This window comes from Cavia porcellus, unplaced genomic scaffold (assembly GCF_034190915.1).
Source record: "Cavia porcellus strain 051 isolate PalLab524CR breed Dunkin Hartley unplaced genomic scaffold, mCavPor4.1 scaffold_18, whole genome shotgun sequence".
NCBI lineage: Eukaryota > Metazoa > Chordata > Mammalia > Rodentia > Caviidae > Cavia > Cavia porcellus.
The window spans coordinates 19264723-19283016 of NW_026947501.1; the positions used below are offsets into that span (position 1 = coordinate 19264723).

Sequence of the window (18294 nt, forward strand, 5' to 3'; positions counted from 1 at the left end):
TTTGTAGTACTGGGATGAATCCTAGGAGCAATTCTGCCACTGAGCTATATCCCCAGCCCTTTTTTACATTTTATTTTGAGATAGGATTTCACTGAGTTGCCCAGGTGAGAGTTGAACTTTTGATCCTGTCTCAGCCACTATCATGCAAGAATGTATGTGCTCGGCTTTGGAATTTCATTTTTTAAAAAAGTATTGAAAATTTAATGTTGGGAATTCTTTGGTTTTAAAATCTTAAAAAATGTTAATGTTTGAATGATATTCTCAGATAAATGTACAGCAAAACTAAAAAGTATACAGTATGTGATATAAGAAAACAGTTTTTATAAGAAAAGTACTGTTTCATTGATTTACCTATATCAGTGGTTTCAAGACTTTAGAAATATTTATCTCAAAGCTTAAAATAGTGGTTTTCAACTTTGGTTAATCATTAGTATCATCTTTGAAACATTTTAAAAATTATAACTGTTAGAATCTACTTGTATGTTTTTCAAGTTGATACAAAGCTAAGAATGAAAACCATTGTTTTAGAGCCTAAAAGGTAAGAAAAACATGGAAAGAAACATAGTCTACTACTTTATTGAGAATAATAACAAAGATAGATGTAAGGAAGGAGGATTAACTCAGGCAGACAATCTGACATAATAAAAATGGATGGGAGGTCTCCACCCTCTGTACTTATCTCATTGAGAACCATGAACAGATTATTCAGCCACTCAGAGTCTGCTGCTTATACCTGTGATCACATGGTAACTCATTGATTATAAATGATCTCATTTCCCCAACTTCACAGAAAACTTCATTCCCAAAAAGAGTTTTGAAGACTTAGTAAATGGACCCATTGGACATTTGCGAAGTTACTCTAGAGAAAGGGCAGGTCTGAAAACTTTAAGAGGTAATGTGGAGTTGGTGGAGAAGTAGATGGTTTTGTCTGACTGATGCAAAAAGGAAATATCTTAGCCATTTTAACTAAAATAATTTCAAGGGGTTGGCAGTCATCCTAGCCAAAAATATTGAGGCCCTGAAATAAGGTATTAGTTGTTGGATGTTAGAACAGATATTAAGAAATATTAAGGAGGTAAAACCTTGTGATTTGTTTAGTTTGTAGAAGGGAGTTGGTGATGGGGAAGTAGTCAGAGAAAGTACTCAGATTTCCAGACTTGTAAGTCAGAATATTTTATAGGAACAAGTGATTCCTGCTTTTGAGTAGAGATACATACACTTCAGTTTTGGAGTTGATAAATATGAAATCTCTCTGAGGCATCCAGATAAAGACATTTTTTAAAGGCATTTGGATAGGTAAATCTGAAAATCAAGCAGCCTGCAGATGGAAATTGGGCTTTCTGACTGTATAAAAACAAAAGGTAGAAGAGATTTCACAGGGATAATAATACAGGGAAGCCAAGATGTACAAAACACTTGGCAGTTACAGAGTAAGCTGAAGAAGCAGATCCATTGAAGGAGAAGAAATCAATAAAACAAAATGTCTTTCAAATCAAGATATATCATATACAGCTACAAATTTCCTGTGTTGAATACGATCATTATGTAAATCATATGTTTTAAAACTTAATTTTAAATCATACCAGTTTTACCATTCTATAAATTGTACCAGTTTTAAAACTTAATTTTAAAAAAATGTTAAAAACAATGTCAGAAATGTTTTCTCTTAAAAGTGTTTGAGAATTTTCCCTTATTACTAATGCAATGTAGCTTTTATCTTTTTTTCCTTAAATATATGAACTTTTTATTTAGCTACTTTTAATAGATGCAAAAGTTTTTAGTTGCTTTTTTTAAATTAAGCAGTACTGAAATTAACATTTTTGTGAAAATAACCTTTGCATACTTACGTGTACACTAGAAACTTTGATACATTACTAAAAATTGTTTGTTATGGAGTATGGGGCCATACACACATATACACATACATATACACACATTATATATACATACATACATACAGTAGTACATTTTAGAAATTTTTTGTGTTGTATATGCTGTACCAAAAAGTTTGTTAGTGAACCTAAACAATTCATAAAGAGAACCCTTTGAAAGTGAAAATCATTAGAAAATGGTATACATATTACAATCTTTTTCTTTTTTTTTTTTTTGGTACCGCAGATCAAACTCCTACTTCCCAGGTAGGCGCTTAAACCTCTGAGCTAAATCCCTGATCCTTTGAAAATCATTAGAATTTGCCAAAATAGTTGTATTTTATGTGTGTGTTCTTTAAAAAAAATCATCCAAAAGCATTTGGTAGCTATTTCGGTGCCTATTTTTTCTTTTAGCTTTTAGTCTTTCTTACTGTGAGGACACAGTAAAACTTTAAACCAAGCAAAAACAACGTTAAAGGTCAAACAGCTAGAAATCTGTTTGCCACAGAATTCCTTTCATAGTTTTCATGGGGTGATCAGTATAGGTAGGCTCACTTGTGACTTTTACTTGAATGTGTCGCACATATACACACTTATGAACAGTATTTGAGCAAAGCTTTCTGTTAATTGCCCCCACCTGAATGTCGTCCTTTTTTTTTTTAAATCTATGACTCACATATGAATGGTTTATTTTCTGTTTCTTTGTTCATTTCATCTGCCTCTGTGTCATCTTGTTTTCTTTAATTGATGAGTGGTCAGAGCAGAATAGAATGAAACTAAGAGCATCTGGCAAAAACTTAGGTAAGGTAAATTGGCTGTTGTATAGGCCTTATTTTAAGGCTATATTTGTGAATTTTAGGTTACCTCGCATATTGCCTGCTTCCTTTTCTGTTAGCTCAGATAGTTCTAAATGCTTTTAGGTGCACTTTTAGGACCTGGAATAGTTGCTTTTCTTTTTTTATGAATTGCTCTCATTGTAGGTGTTTATGATTGTATGAAGAACAGCACGTCAGATGAAAGGCAGCTGCCAAATGTCTGCAGAGGTGTTCATCTTTTAGTTACAGACTTAAGTCATGTCTTTATTTTTGAAGTCTGCACAGTATATTGTGAATTTGACTTGGTTTGGGTTTTGGGTGGTTTTTTGTTTTCCTCAGATTACCTTAGGCTCTTGAGGTTTAACTCATCAATCTTGACTAAAATACTAATTTAAAATTATGCAGCAAAAGCTTTTCTTTCAATGCTTGACAGCTTTTTATGTCAGCTGACTGTAAAACTTTCGGTGGGAAAATTTTCATGAGCTAGTGTAGACAATTGCTGGGGAGCAGATAAAGAGATTGTGGGAAATTAGTGGGCTTTCCAGAATAGCATCATGTGCTGGTGACACCTCTCTACTTATGCTGAGACATTACCCTAAATCAAAGTAAATATTTATATTAGCAGCTTTCTTAAAAACACACAAATTTTTGTCATTTAGCAATTTTCCCCCAGCTTGAGCATTAAATGCTATCATTTTCATTGCTTTTTCTTTAGACATTTTCCAGCACAAAGAATTACATTTTTTTTTTCATACTCATCACTTCAGACCAACCACCCTCAGATCACACTGATTTACCTGTGTATTTCCTTACTTTGGAGATGCACTAAGAGACCAGAGGTAGGTTTATTGAAATCTATTTGGTTTGGACGTGGGTTATGTTAAGCATTTTGGAGAATAAATGCCCAAGCAAGAAGGGCAGTAATGTTTTCAGGTCTTGCAGATGCAATAGTAATGGCAAAATGCAGTCTTCCAACCTCAAGTGAGGTAACTGTTTTCAGTAGTGTACACAGAGAAGCCAGAATGTCCTGAGTGTGCTCACTGAGTGAGAGGTTAGGAAGTGTGAATAGAGAAATCTCTTTCAAGAAGCTCAGTGGTGAGGAAGAGAGCTAGAAGGGCAGAAAAGGACAGGCTTTTGTTTTATTTTGTTCTGATTTGTTTTGAGGATGAAAGAATCTTGAACATTTATGGGCTGCAGTGTTACTGGTGATGGAGAAGTTCAAAGAGCCCCTGAGCAGCAATTGAAAAGGAAAAGGGAAGGTCCTGGGATTATCTATACTCACAGTTGTGGATGTTAACAAGAATTTAGTGAGGAGACACAAAATCAGCCTAGGTTTTCCTACCTTTTAGATGCTGTTTGCATTGTAAATTTTTGGAGTTATGAAGGTAGAGTGGCTAATTTATTATGCTGCTATACGATAGAAGCAGAGGGCACTAGGAAAAAATCTGTTTTCCAAAGATAAATGCATCTGTCTTCACTGGTGCTTCTATTTTGTTGCCCTTTTTATCAGTGTTGTTTATTCATTTTCCAGTTGAAGCAGCTATGGAGGGAAATAATTAGTAAACTCTCAAATGTGGTCAGTTGATGTGACAAGTTAAAGATAGAGCAATCCAAGTTGAGTGTGGTGGCATACACACGTAATCCAAGAGCTCTGATAGGCTGCGACAGGCAACCTAGTGAGACTCTGCCTCAAAAAGTAAAGAACTGGGGATATAGCTTAGTGGAAAAAATCTGGAGGTTCAGTCCTAGTGCAATCTGATGATTTTATTTATGTTCTTTATTTTTATATGAAGTGATATACCTAAACACAAAATATTATTTTGGATTTGTATGGGTTAAAATGTTCATTTCATGGGGAACTTTTTCAGAGGAATTTTGGAAAATCAGCTTCTTTAAAATAACTCTTATTGCGGTTGACAAGGTAATTAGCACTTAAAGAGTGAGTATGTGTAGCTGCTCGTACTGTAATTAACATTACACATACATGATATTTGTACTTTTGTGACTGGACCTTAATAACATCAAAGTAAAAAAGACAGAAAATTTTGTCAGTTTCAGTAGATTGGTTTCTGAAGATGGTCAACTTAGGTGTAAAGACATTCTCCTGCATATTTTCATTATTCATTCACATTTGTTGTTACGTCCATTCATGCTGAAGTAAGTTTTGCTTCTTGGTATTTTTTATTTCATCTTAGCTTGTAAAAGTTGCCTTTCTCCTTCCAAATTATTGCAGAACCTTTTCAAAATCATTCAGTTTCAAATTGAAGTAGCTATGGGGGCTTATAATTTGAATATTTATAATCAGTCATTGCTACAAGATTTAAATGACATCAAATATTTGACTAGCATGTAATTAGTTGACAATCTACTAGTTTGCTATGTTGAGAAGTTAACCTCTTTTGTTTTATTTCTTCATTTGTAACATGAAGCTAACTCCTACCTCATGATGGTGTAAGAGCTAAATGACATAATTTGTGAATGTTCTTTCTGTAGTACTGGAACATAGTAAGCATACAAAATAATCATCTTGATGTTGATGTAAATGAAGAGCAAGCACATGTAGAATATTTAACAAATATCCTAAATTATACTTCATATTTTTATCCAGTTGCTGATGACATACAGTTGATGTCACTGATATCTTGAGGTTTTGTCTGTAAGTTGACAAGTTGGTTATGAGATCTTTTAAAAATAATTCGACTTTGATATACTGTGGAAGTTTAAGTAGGCATAAAGTTTGCAGCCTATGTTAATAAGAAGATAGTCCTGAAAAGAAACAACAAAAAAATTCTCAGTTCTTTACTAAAAGCATCTATTTGTAGGGACTATATATATTACGTAGAGGTAATTCACTGAGAACAAACTACCCAAAAAATTATCATTATTGTAGATTTTCAAATTTAGAGTGTCATGGTCCTCAAGATATATTGAAAACTAAAAAGTGACTAAAATACAAATCTTCATATGGTTCAGAGGAGGAGCTCTGGTTTTGTATTGTTGTTTTTTTTTTAATCTTTTTTATCGGTACCAGGGATCGAACTCACGACTGCCTGCTTGCAAGGCAGGTGCTTATGCCACTGAGCTAAATCCCCAGCCCCTGTATTGTTCTTTTGATTTTTGGTTTGTTTATTTGTGATGGGGTCACACAGTGAAGTCCAGACTGACCTGAAACTTGTTATATAACCTAGGCTGACCTAGAACTCAATCCTCCTGCCTCAGCCTTCTGACTACTGAAATTACCAGTTGTGTGCCACTATACCCAGCTTCTGTTTTCTTATGACTCTTAAGCAGGCAAAAATGTAGGCAGGGTGGGAAGATTCATTAACATTTTGAATCTTCATATTTTCATAAGGATATTACATTAAAGATTTCAAAGAATTTGAGCTACTACAACACTAAACATTTGGATGAAAATTGATGTTAATTTCTTGTATAACATTTTTATTCACCTTCCTAAAGAAAACATAGTGTTACAGTTCGTGTCTAGATATCCCCCCAAAGCCTCATGTAGTCACAGGGTTTTTTTTCAGAGATGGTTGAATGTACAGTGTGTGAATGATGCGTAGTACAATACTGGGATTAAGGGTGCTAGAATTAAGGAAGCAAGATTGCTGGATGAGTCCGCTGATTGGATTAGCCACTGCCCTAATCCCAGTAGGATAGATATAGTATAAGGCACCAAAAGAGGCTTGTCTCACTCTCTCATTGTTTTTGTTGTCCTCTGCCACCAGGATCTGTTGCCCCTCTGCCATTTGCCTTCCTGCCTTGGAGTCACCCAGGTATTGACTAAAACCTCTACCAGCTGTGAGCTTTCCTCCTTTAACTTTAGGTATTGGGTATTTTGTCTTGGCAACAAGAAAAGTAGGACTGACAGTTTTTTTTCTTTTACTTAAATGATTTAATAAGTCACTAAATGCAAATGTCAGACTTACTGTGATAAAAAATTAGGATTTGCATATGTTTTTGAGCCATTACATATACCCTGCTAGGATAGTTTATACTCTGAGAATCAGTCCCATGCCTTCAGAAGTGGTTTGTCTTCTTCCTTTTCTGATCAGTATCCTTTCTACATGTGGTCCCCTCCACCTGCCACATCAGTCTTAGGAAAGAGAGCGAGTAAAGAGTGAAGGTCCTAGGTCAAGTGGGATTTTGTAATCTAGGTCTTGCAGTCTTAAAAGTGATATACAAAACTGATGTTGCTGGACTGTTGCTCTGTAAAGGATGAGAGTTCTTTCTTGGTGAGGAGTGTGGACTGTAAACTTTTAGCTTGTCTGGAAGAAAGTCTTAATGCGTTATTCTGGGAGATTCCTTTTACTTCGAGATACCAACACCACCACCACCAAATGTAAGCCCAAGGCCCAGTAGAGTAGACAGTACTTTGTGTGGATATGAAAGAATAGGAAGGAATCAGGACTATCTTTGAGGAACATACAGGAAATACTTGTGTTTCTTACCTGTGAAGTATCTTTTTTACCCTAACCAGGCATCTTCTCATTATTTTTATGGTCTTTCCTCTAATTGGCCAGGAGAGACAGCCAACTTACTTCAAAACACTTACAGGAACTTTTGGGTTGTACTTTCCTATTCTTCAGAGCTCCCATCACTTAACAGACTACCCCTGGTCTCTTGAGTAGGTTTAACGTAGAGGTTTAAATGTGGTTTTGGTTTGTCATCAGGCTCACCCAAACCTATGCAATATATAGTTTACTTATATGAGTCAAGTTGTTATTTTCTAGGAATTAATTATGAAAATTAGCAATGAAATCAACTTCTTCTATCTTAAGTGTAGTTACAAATATTTTCTTGAGTGACTTATTCTTCTAGAGCCTTCTAAAATTTAGAAAATATGTAAGTGTTTGTACCATAAGCAAACATTGACTTATGTTTTTGTAGCTAGAGACCCAGAGTCGGTGAAAGTTAAAATGTAATGATAGTTGATTATTTAGTGGTGTAAAAAATGTGCCAGGTACTGAAGGTTTTAGATAGTTTTAGCAAATATTGTCAAATTGTTTTCTAAATATGTATACCAGTTGCCCCCTCACCAATAAAGTGTAACAATTCTCAAAAAAAAATTTTTTTTTGATTAGACATGATGACACATACATGTAATCCCAGCACCCTCAAGACTGAGGCAGGAGGATCGCTTTGAGTTTGAGGCCAGTCTGGACTACAGAGTGGGACTTCATCTCAAAAAAACAAAAAACAAACAAAAAATTTGTTAAATTTTGCCCAAATGATTATGGTTAAAATAACTTGATTTTAATTTTAGTCTGCAGTAATGTTTAATTGTATCTTATTGTGATTTAGTGTACATTTTCATGATGACTTTTGATATGTTACTGCCCAGTTGTGTACTCCCTTTTGTGAAATACCTGTGCAGATGTTTTGGTCATTTTTCTAGTGGGTTGTCTCACATTGATTTGAGGAATTCTTTGTATATTCTGGATATGAGTTCTTTGGCAGTTTCATGTACTGCAAATATCTTCTCCCAAGCTATGGCTTGCTTTCTAACTTTCTTAATGGCATTAAGGCATTATAAATTTAATGTAGACCAATTAATCAGTCTTTTCTGTCATGATTAGTGTTTTAAAAATTTTTTTGCCTTCCCTAAGGCTTTGAAGTAATCTCTTTTGGAAAGTTATTGTCTTGACCTTTCACATTTAGGCCTATGTCTTTCTAAGCTTATTTTTGTAAGAGATAGAATCAAGGATTTCCCCCGCACCACTACCATGTGGATAGCAATTAATGAAACATAATTTGTTTAAAAGTTTATCTTTCCTTGTGACCGCAGTGGCATTTTTGTTATCACATGACCATATGGGAATAAACCAAGTCTTGATATCTGTTAATTTAAATTTGTTCTCGGACTTTGTTCTTCTTGAGAAACTATTTTTAAAAGGCCAAGTAGTCTCAGATAAGAGTTGGGCCCCATTCTTTCTTTCCTTTGTTTTCTTTCTAAGCCCATCTGATCTCTTGACTCCAGAGCTCTCAGCCCACTCATGCATCTTTTCTTTTCCCTGACCATTTCAAACTTCAGGCCAGAGGTCCTTAAGCAAGTGCAGCTTTTTTTCTGGTGTAAGATTTATAGTGACTCTTCTTTACCCACTGTGTGCCCCGCTTCCCTAGCTGCAAATTGGCACAAGGGCTCAAGTCCATTGCTGATTGTTGGTGCCCTGACCCCTTTGTTTGGGACTTCCTATAGTACAATTTCCTAACCCCAGATTCTTTGATCTACCTCTAACAAGTGCTGAAATAATCAGGCATAAAAATAACAAATTGAAGTCAGCCATATTAGTGCATGTTTGTAATCTCTACTTGGAGACTGAGGCAGTTGGATTGCAAATTCAAGCCCAGCCTGGGCAACTTGATGAAAACCTGTCTCAAAATTAAAAATAAAAAGGACTGGGGCTGTATGTAATTCAGTGGCAAAATGTTTCTAGGTTGATCCTCAGTGCAAGGGAAAAAAAAAAGACAAATTGACTGCAACCCCTTACACATACGTGTACTTGTGCATCTTTTTTCAGATTATAAAGAGATTGAATAACTGGTATACCTTGTGTGGAGTAAGTAGTGTAGCCGAAAGGACAAAATAAACAATGATCTTGCTGTGTGTAAGGCACAGGATGACTGTAGACTCATCCATTTTTTTTTCCTTCCCAGTTAAATAATAATTATTTAAAACCCATATTTTCTATGTAAAAACAAAAAAAAGTACATTATCTAAGTTAAACTGAACTTGTAAGTTCTTCCATTAACCTAACAGGTTTTGTTGTTGTTTTTTTTTTTTTTATTGAAGTAGAGTTGCCCTAAACACAGGAATTTTCTAGAAAGTTTTGAGCCTTTTCCACACTGGATTGTTGGCTGAAACCTAAGAGTAGTGGCATTCTCCTAGGTTTCTGAGTGGTAAGTTGGGCTAAAGCCAAGACCTGCAAGAGGAATATGCAGCTGGTCAAGTTTTTCCTATCATCTAGAAGGATGATAGAGCCTTCTCATCTAGAAGGAGAATTAGAGTAATCCCTTGCCAAGGAGAGAGGGAAAGAGAAACTTTCCTGTGCTGTTACAAATTTCCTAATTCAGATCTTTGTATTTGCATTAACAACTGATGTTTAAGTATGCCTTGAACCAATAAATTATTTTAATTTTTCAAACAAGGAAAACTTTTTGGAAAAAGCATTAAACTACTGATTTTGTTAGAAAGGGCTGGAAATGTAGCTCAGTGATAGAGTGCTGGCCTAAAATGGTGCTGGGTTTGATTTGTAACACTGTAAAAAAAGGGGGGTGGGGGAGGATTGTTAGAAAAAAAGACATCTCAGATGGTTCTTTAAAAATAAAATATTATAAACTGGGCATGGTGGCCCATTCCTATAATCGTAGCTAATTTGGGAAGCTATGGCAGGAGTACTGAAAGTTCAAAGCTAGTTTGTCTTAAAAAAGGATGGGATTTAGCTCAGTGTTCTCTGGGTTCGGTCCTCAGTACTGCAAATAAATAAATGAGTGAATGATATTGTGGAAATATAAAATAGTACAGCCACTCTGGAAAATAGCAGCTTTTTTGGAGAACTAAGCGTGTACTTTTATAAGCTGTCACACTCTTGGACATTTATCCCAGGGAAGTGACAGTTTGCATTTATACAGAAACCTGTAAATAAATGTTCTCAGCATCTTTATTATATATACTGGTTATAGTAGTAAAATACTGGAAACATATGCCCTTAAGCAGGTAAGTGGGTGAACAACGTACTACATCTGTTCAGTGGAACAATACTTAACAACAAGGAGGGCTGACTTACTGATAAATGAACAACCAGGACAGATTGCAGGGGTGTTACACTGAGGGAAAAGATTTCAACTTTTAAGGGTTAACTAATGAATAAGAGATTAGTGGTTGCCAGTGGGTAAGAATGGAGGGCAAAAAGGGGCAGTTCTTTATCATGATGGTGGTGGTTATACAAATATGCCATAAGAGATGAAATGAAACAGAACTCTACACACTAGCACAAATAGATGCATGTCATTTTTTAAATGATTAATAAAATCTGTTGAAGAAAATATTGGTTAATTTACAACACTGTTAGTGTCTGATTTGCTATTGTAATAGAGTTGTATAAGATATCACCTTTACTAGGGCCTGGCTTAAGAGATGCACAGAACTCTACTGTTTTTGCAACTTTCTTTTGTTATTTCAAAATAAAAAGCTTTTGCAACAAGATATATATTTATGCTCATGGCAGCTTTATTTACAATAGCTAAAAGATAGAAGCAACCCAAGGGTCTTGTGGACCAATGAATAAACAAATTGTAACATAGACATACATTGCAGTATTATTCAACTTTAAAAAGGAATGAACTTCTGAGATGTGCTATGGACAGTATGGATAAACACTGAAGACTTTGTGTTAAGTGAAATAGTCGTTTAATTAGGTATAGAAGATATTTTGGAAAATAAAACAATAAATATTTAGAGATAATTAGTAACTGATAAGAAAAATAAAAAAATAGTAACTGATGCACAACAATATAATTGCACTTAATGCCAATGAATTATATATTTAAAATGGTAAATTTTATGTTTCTATGTGTAGCCACTTTTTAAAAAATAAAGTAGTATAAGTAACATTTATTTTTAAATTTATGTACAGATATAATTCCCTAAATACTTTAAAGTTTTTAAAATTTTTGCTTTGAAACACATACTTATAAAATGTAAGTTCTGTGCCACCAACATATTTTTCTGAAATAATGTGAGAATATGTTGCCAACCCAATACCCCATCACTCCCAAATATTTCATTGTGTTTCCTACAGTCAAGGGCATTCTCTTACATAACCACAGTACTATTATCACAAGCAAGAAATTAACATTGCTGCTATCTAATCCAGGCCTTCAGGTTTTATAGTCATCTTAATCCTAATATTGAACTTTATAGAAAGGAAATCCAGTTGAAAAGTATTGCATTAATTAGTTGTGTCTCAGTGTGAAACAGTTCTTCAATCTTGCCTTAACTTGCATGTCCTTGATACTTTGTGTGTTTTGGGAGACCTACTGGGCATTTACAGTCTCCGGACACTCACCCTGATCAACATCTCCAGTCCTTTTTGTTTTTATTTGGGCCACCATCTTGCTAAGTCGCTATATTGCCCAGGGATAGGAACAGTTTCATATACTGAACCTTCAAAAAGAAAAAAAAAAGTTAATTCCAAGAATCAGGAATTTTGGGGCTGGGGATTTAGCTCAGCGGCATAAGCGCCTGCCTTGTAAGTAGGCAGTCGTGAGTTCGATACCCATAAAAAGGAAAAAGACAAAAAAAAAAAAAAGAATCAGGAATTTGTAATCCTTCTCCCTCAGCCTCTTACAGTCCTGGGGTTACAGGTTACAGTTGATGATTTTGATACTTTGAATGTAACGTTACAGGCTAGTATTTTTTTTTGTTGTTTTTGCTTTTTGAGACAAGGTCTCACATGCAGTTCAGGCTGGCCTTGAGCTCATTTTGTAACTCAGGCTGGTCTCAAAATCACGGCAATCCTTCTGCCTCGGCCCCCAAGTGCTGGGATTACAGGCATGTGCCACCATGCCCAGCTCAGGCTAATTATTTTGTGGAGTAAATCTTAGTTTGGGCTTCTTTCTTGGTGGAAACAAATATATTTTGACAAGAATATTCCTGCGTTCTCATTGTGTGTGAGTTCATTATTTCTATTACTGATGGTGATCAAGTTAATCACTTAAGGCAGTGCCTGGCTTAGCTACTATGAAGTTAGCTTTTTTCCTCTTTGTAATTAAGTATATTGTGGAAGGCATTTTAAAACTATCCAAGTATCCTGTTCTTCATTTAACTTTCAGTATGCTCACTTGCATGTTTACATCTGTGAGGACTCAGATTATTTTACTGAGTATAATTTATTCTTTATTTTGATGCTCAAATTGTCCTTGATTTGATAAGAAGGATCCCCTTCAAGCTGGCTTTTGTGTTCTTTTGACATGTCTCCATCATTATGAAACCTTTTAATTTTAGAAAAAGGAATGAATCGTTAATGTTTGCATAATGTGATATTGTGGCAGTGCTGCATGATTTGCTTAGGTCTCTTTGGAGTATTGTTTAGATCTAAAATAAAAAAGTTTGCCTTGCAACGTTTTGTACTCTGACCACAGTGTGTGGGGATTCCTTTCCCCATACTCTCACTGACAATGCCAGAGTGTTTTTAAGTAATAGGAACTTATAATTAAGGAAAAACTGCTACAGATCAAATTACCTTAGTCACTAAGCATTGGAAAAGGTTATCAGGACAATAGACAAGGGAGGAAAATAATACATGTTACAGTACTAGTTTCACAAAAGACAATTTAATAGGTATTTTACAATGGAGACTTTTAGTTTTTCAGAATTGTACATTTCTTTCAAATAATTTTCACTGAATGAACCGTTTTTCCACTCAGCAAGTATATGAACTTTGGCAGAGTTATGCCTCATTTTCCTAAACTCCTAAGTCTCACTATGTAATTTCTAAGCACCTTCACTCTAAAGCTGAAATATAGGAAACTTTATTCTAAGAATTAGAAGATTGTGATTTTTTTTTTTATTGTAGCTTTTAAAACTTTTTGGGTTTTGTAGCAGACATTTTCCTCATGTATCTATCTTGGCAAATGTGAATTATAGCAAGTATCAATTCATTATTTATGGGCCAGTCATATTCTAGATCTTTGGTTATTTGTCTTTCCTTTCTTTTTAATGTTAGATTTGACTTGTGGCCTTAGCACAGAGAAACAGAATAACCCTGACAGATTGCATTTAAGAATTAAATATATGAAAAGAATCCATCATAAATCAATTAGCATGAGGAGGGTTATTTAACAAATAGGGTTATAATTATTTCTTTGCTGTTTAGAAAACAAATCACTTAGATCCTTGTTTTACATTATACACCAAAATATGTTCTAAATATATTAAAATTAAGTGTTTAAAACCTAAAAGAGAAAATAAAAGTATTTATTAAATTATAAGCATATATGATAGCAGATAATATAGAAATTACAAACGAAAAGACTATTGATTTGACTCCATAAAAGTTATCTTAAGAAAATAGTTGGGCAGTTTTTTAAGGAAGTTAAGCTTACCAAATGACTTAAATCTTGATCATTTTTTGGTGTAACAGTATAGGTAGTGTTCATGAAATTTTGATCCTTTTCAGTTTAACAAAATAGATAGGATACTTAGTTAAGAGCAGCAGTAAGCCATAGCTCCCAGACAGCCACATAACCAATAAGATAACTGCTACTCCACAGTGTATTGTACTGCTAAGCTATAGTAGTCTGTATATAAAATAATAGTTTCAATTTATGATGGGTGTATGTAACCCTATTGTAAATCAAAGCACATCTGTACTATGGTAATTTACTGTATCACCATTGGGAAAACCTGGGCAGATTATACATGAGAATTGTTTTTCTGCAATTTCTTGTAATCTCTGAAATTTCTTCAAAGTTTAATTATTAAAACGTTAACTTGTGTCAGAAATAAACATTAACAAGCAAAATGGAGAAAATATTTGTAGCAATTAGCATTAACATTTTCATGTTTTTTTAAATACAAAGAATGCACACAAATATTTAAGGGAAGCACTGAGTTGCCAGTGAATTTTAAAGAAAATTCAGCAAGATAAGCAAGTATCTGAGAGAAAAATTTCTAAGTTTATATTTAAGATTTTCTGGAATTCCCAGATTTCATTAATATACTACCACACCTCTGGTAACATGGTTAAAGAAAAAAAAAAATTATACATTATAAAATAATCTCACCTAAGAGGAAAAAAGAGTTTTAAAAATACAAAAGAAAGAGTATGAATTTGCACTGTTTTACTTAGCTTTGAATTTTGAAAGATCTTGTTATATACAATCTGTCCTCTCAAAAAAAATCTTTTTTTTTTTCAGGTATGAATTAATTACTTGAAAGCAACTGAAAAATGGAGCCAGACATAATTCGAATGTACTCTTCATCCCCACCACCACTAGATAATGGAGCAGAGGAGGAGGATGATGATGAATTTGGGGAATTTGGTGGATTTTCAGAAGTTAGCCCTTCTGGCATAGGCTTTGTCGATTTTGATACACCAGATTATACTCGTCCCAAGGAAGAGTTTGTACCTTCAAATCATTTTATGCCAATTCATGATTTCTCAGAAAATGTAGATAGCCTTACAAGCTTTAAGTCTGTGAAAAATGGTAATGATAAGGACATCACTGCTGAACTTTCTGCTTCTGTGAAAGGAGAGTCTAATGTTTTACTTTCTGCCACCAGCAAAGAAATAATTTCATCAAAAACTTTAGATACTTCCATTGATGACATGGAAAGTTCAGGAGATTTAAATAAACCAGTGGAACAGAAACGGAATGCTGAAACACCTGGAAGTTTTTCTCTAGGAGATTTTAGAACTGATTTAAACATAGTTCATCAAAGCAAGCAGTTAGAGAGCTGCAATGGGGAAAAACTTCCTTGTCCGGAGGTTCTAACAAATGGGTTTGCAGGGTTGGAAACTGTAAATCCTCAGGGAACAAATGATCTGGACAATGTAGCTGATTCAGAGGGACAGAAGCCTGTTAGCACACATAGCACTGAGTATAATTTAGACTCTGTGCCTAGTCCTGCTGAAGAATTTGCAGATTTTGCCACATTTTCCAAAAAGGAAAGGATACAACTAGAAGAAATAGAATGTGCAGTTTTAAATAATAGCAATATACTAACTGTTCAGGAAAACAACAAAATTAACAGAGTCAATGAAGTGAATTCTATAAAAGAAGTGTTTTTGGGTAGAAGCTTTGATGATAAAGGAGATACTGATGGAGAGGATCAGATCTGTGTTTCAGAAATAAGTATAGTGTCTAACAGAGGTTTCAGTGTTGAAAAACAAGGCCTCCCAACACTGGTATCAAAGTCATGGAGTTTGGTAGACTCATCTGGTAATTCAGAAGCCATTAACAGAGAACAGTGTAAAACTGAAGAAGAACTTGATTTATTTTCTGCTAAATGTGCTGAGCTATGCATGGTTTCTATTAAAACTTCTGATGCTGTCGAAATTGGTTCTTCCAAAGAAGAAAAAAAGTTTACTAACTTCCAAAGCCTAAGCACTGATCCCACAGAAGAAAATATTTTGGATGATTCTGTAAGTGTAAAAAATGGTGATAGTAGTAATGACTTTGTAACTTGCAATGATACCAATGAGGATGATTTTGGTGACTTTGGCACAGCCAGTGGTACCACTCCACCCCTCATTACTGGTACTCAAGATTCAATGAGCGATGTCACTTTTGAAGAGTCTTTAGAGCACTTTCCACACTTCAGTGAACCAGGTGATGACTTTGGAGAATTTGGGGATACAAGTGCTATTTCTTGCCAAGAGGAAATGATATTTACTGACTCAGACCTAAAACAGACTTCTGATACTTTATCAGAGGAATGTCAGATGACAAGGTCAAGTGGAACAGGCACTGAACCTGTTTCAAAGCTGAAAAATGGGCAAGAAAGTGAGTTTGGAGACTTTGATTCTGTGCCAAATGTTCAAGATGACTGCAATGCTTTTCAAGACTCTGATGATTTTGCAGACTTCAGTTCAGCTGGTCCTAGCCAAGTTGTAGATTGGAATGCTTTTGAGGATGAGCAAAAAGATGGTTGTTCTTGGGCTGCTTTTGAAGACCAACAGGCTACTGAAGCTCACCATCGAAAGGAAGTCTGGCAGTCACATAGGACAGATGAAAATATTGAGACTCCAGGAACCCCCAAGATGCACAGTGTCCCCTTAGCAGCTTCCAAAGGAACAGTTGCTAGTGATAATTTACAGGAATCAGCCACTTCAGTTCAGGTACTTACTAATTTTCTCTATTTTGTGAGATATTTTAAGTGTTATGAAGACTTGTATTTTAGATTTTTAAAAAGTATTTTTCAAATGACTATCTGTTTGTTAAAGGGGTCTTTATGATGTGTGAGGCTTGCCCAATTTGTAGATTGTGTATTTTTCACAACTCTTTGAGCAAGGATAGTCTTGTGTGAAAGCTTGGAAAAATTTTTATCCCCATGAGTTCATTAGTTGCAGAAATTCATCAAGTTGGAGTTTTGGTAAATGTCATTAACATTTGTATAAAAAGTTACTAATAGCTATTTCTGGTGAATCCTTCAGTATTACTTTTATAGTATTTTTTCAAAGAAAATTAAACTGAGGTTTAAAGGGGGTTTTTTTTTGTTTGTTTTTAGTTTTAGGTTAAAAAAAGACTGTTGAAATCAGTTTATTGAGGATATAACCAGCGTTGTGGCACATGCCTGTAGGAGGCTGAGACAGGAAGATCTCAAGTTTAAGCCCATCCTGAGAGAGACTGCCTAAAAAATAAAAAAGGGATGGCCTGCATTTCATTGGGAATGCCCTGGTTCAAATCACCAGTACTGAGAAAAAAAGAAAGATCCAAAAAACTGACGAGAATGTTGTTTTCAGAGAGACCAAACAGAATTTGAAGCCTCATCTTGTGCTGAAATTTCTATTGGATTAGATAGAAAAAGAATTATGAAAAAAAAGTAAATTCAGATCTTATCATTTGAGGGGAAGGGATGCTGGGGATTACAGCCAGGGCCTTTGCCCTCAACTAGAGCCCCAGCCCTTTTTATTTACTTCTTTTTTTTTTTTTAAAAAGTCTCACTAAATTGCCCAGGGTGGTCTTGAATTTGTGATTCTCCTGCCTTAGCCTCGGAGAGTGTTGGGATTGCAGTTTTCAGTAAAGTTTCACTGATATTTATTTTGACCTAAAATACCCTAGAGCTGTAGCCTGACATTCCACTGGTTTTCCAGTCTTGAGTTGTACCCTGTGATAGATTTTACCTTTCCCTAGTGCTACAAGGGTGAAAATCACTGCTTTATATTGATGATTAATATATATAACAGCAAGTTCACAGGCTTAAAAATACTACAGTCTGCACACTTTATTTCTCCAGTTAACTTTGCTAAGAAATCCATTTTCTTTTTTTATTATTGTTTTTTTTTGGGGGGGGGGGTACTGGAGCTAGAACTCACAACCTTGTGCTTGCCAGGCAGATGATTATGCCACTGAGCTAAATCCCTGGCTCCAAAAAATCCATTTTCAATTGGAAGTATTTCCAGACTTGGTGTTAGTCAATATGGTTTTACACCATTATTTTAGTACCTTTGACACATTAAGATATTAGAGGAAGTACGGTATGACCAGTTGATATACACATCTAATTGTTTTCAGTTGATCTTGGTTGTCTGAATAGTTTGCTAATTCAGTTGTTACATGTGTGGCTAATGTATCTATTATTCAGTTGTTACATATGTGGCTAATGTACTTATTATTGAGACAGAACCTTACAATTTTAAACAAGAACTGAACTAATTATAATGCAAAATGAAGACTCTTGGTTTTGACCTAATCTTTTCCCTATTTACTTTCATCTCAATGCAGTAGTAAAGGGTGACACAGGTATTGAATGATCTTTACTTTGTAGCTTAGAACTTTTAACATCATCAGATAATGAGCTTTTAAAAGTAGATGGCTTTGAGGCCAGGGATGTAGCTCAACAGCACAGTACCTGCCTGGCAAGTGCAAAGTCCTGAGTT

General features: G+C 34.8%; 1 protein-coding gene across 4 annotated transcripts in view; it reads left to right on the forward strand.

The window, feature by feature from the left end:
• The window catches only part of Aftph (aftiphilin), a 60700-nt gene that overhangs the window by 9204 nt on the left and 33202 nt on the right, over window positions 1-18294 (forward strand). For all 4 annotated transcript variants that reach the window (XR_010040584.1, XM_063229515.1, XM_063229516.1 and 1 more), the window contains exon 2: window positions 14609-16533. Coding sequence is in view for 3 of the 4 variants with exons in the window: in XM_063229515.1 (XP_063085585.1) it covers window positions 14641-16533 (1893 nt within the window). In the remaining variant the exon portion in view is untranslated. The remainder of the gene's footprint in view (window positions 1-14608; window positions 16534-18294) is intronic.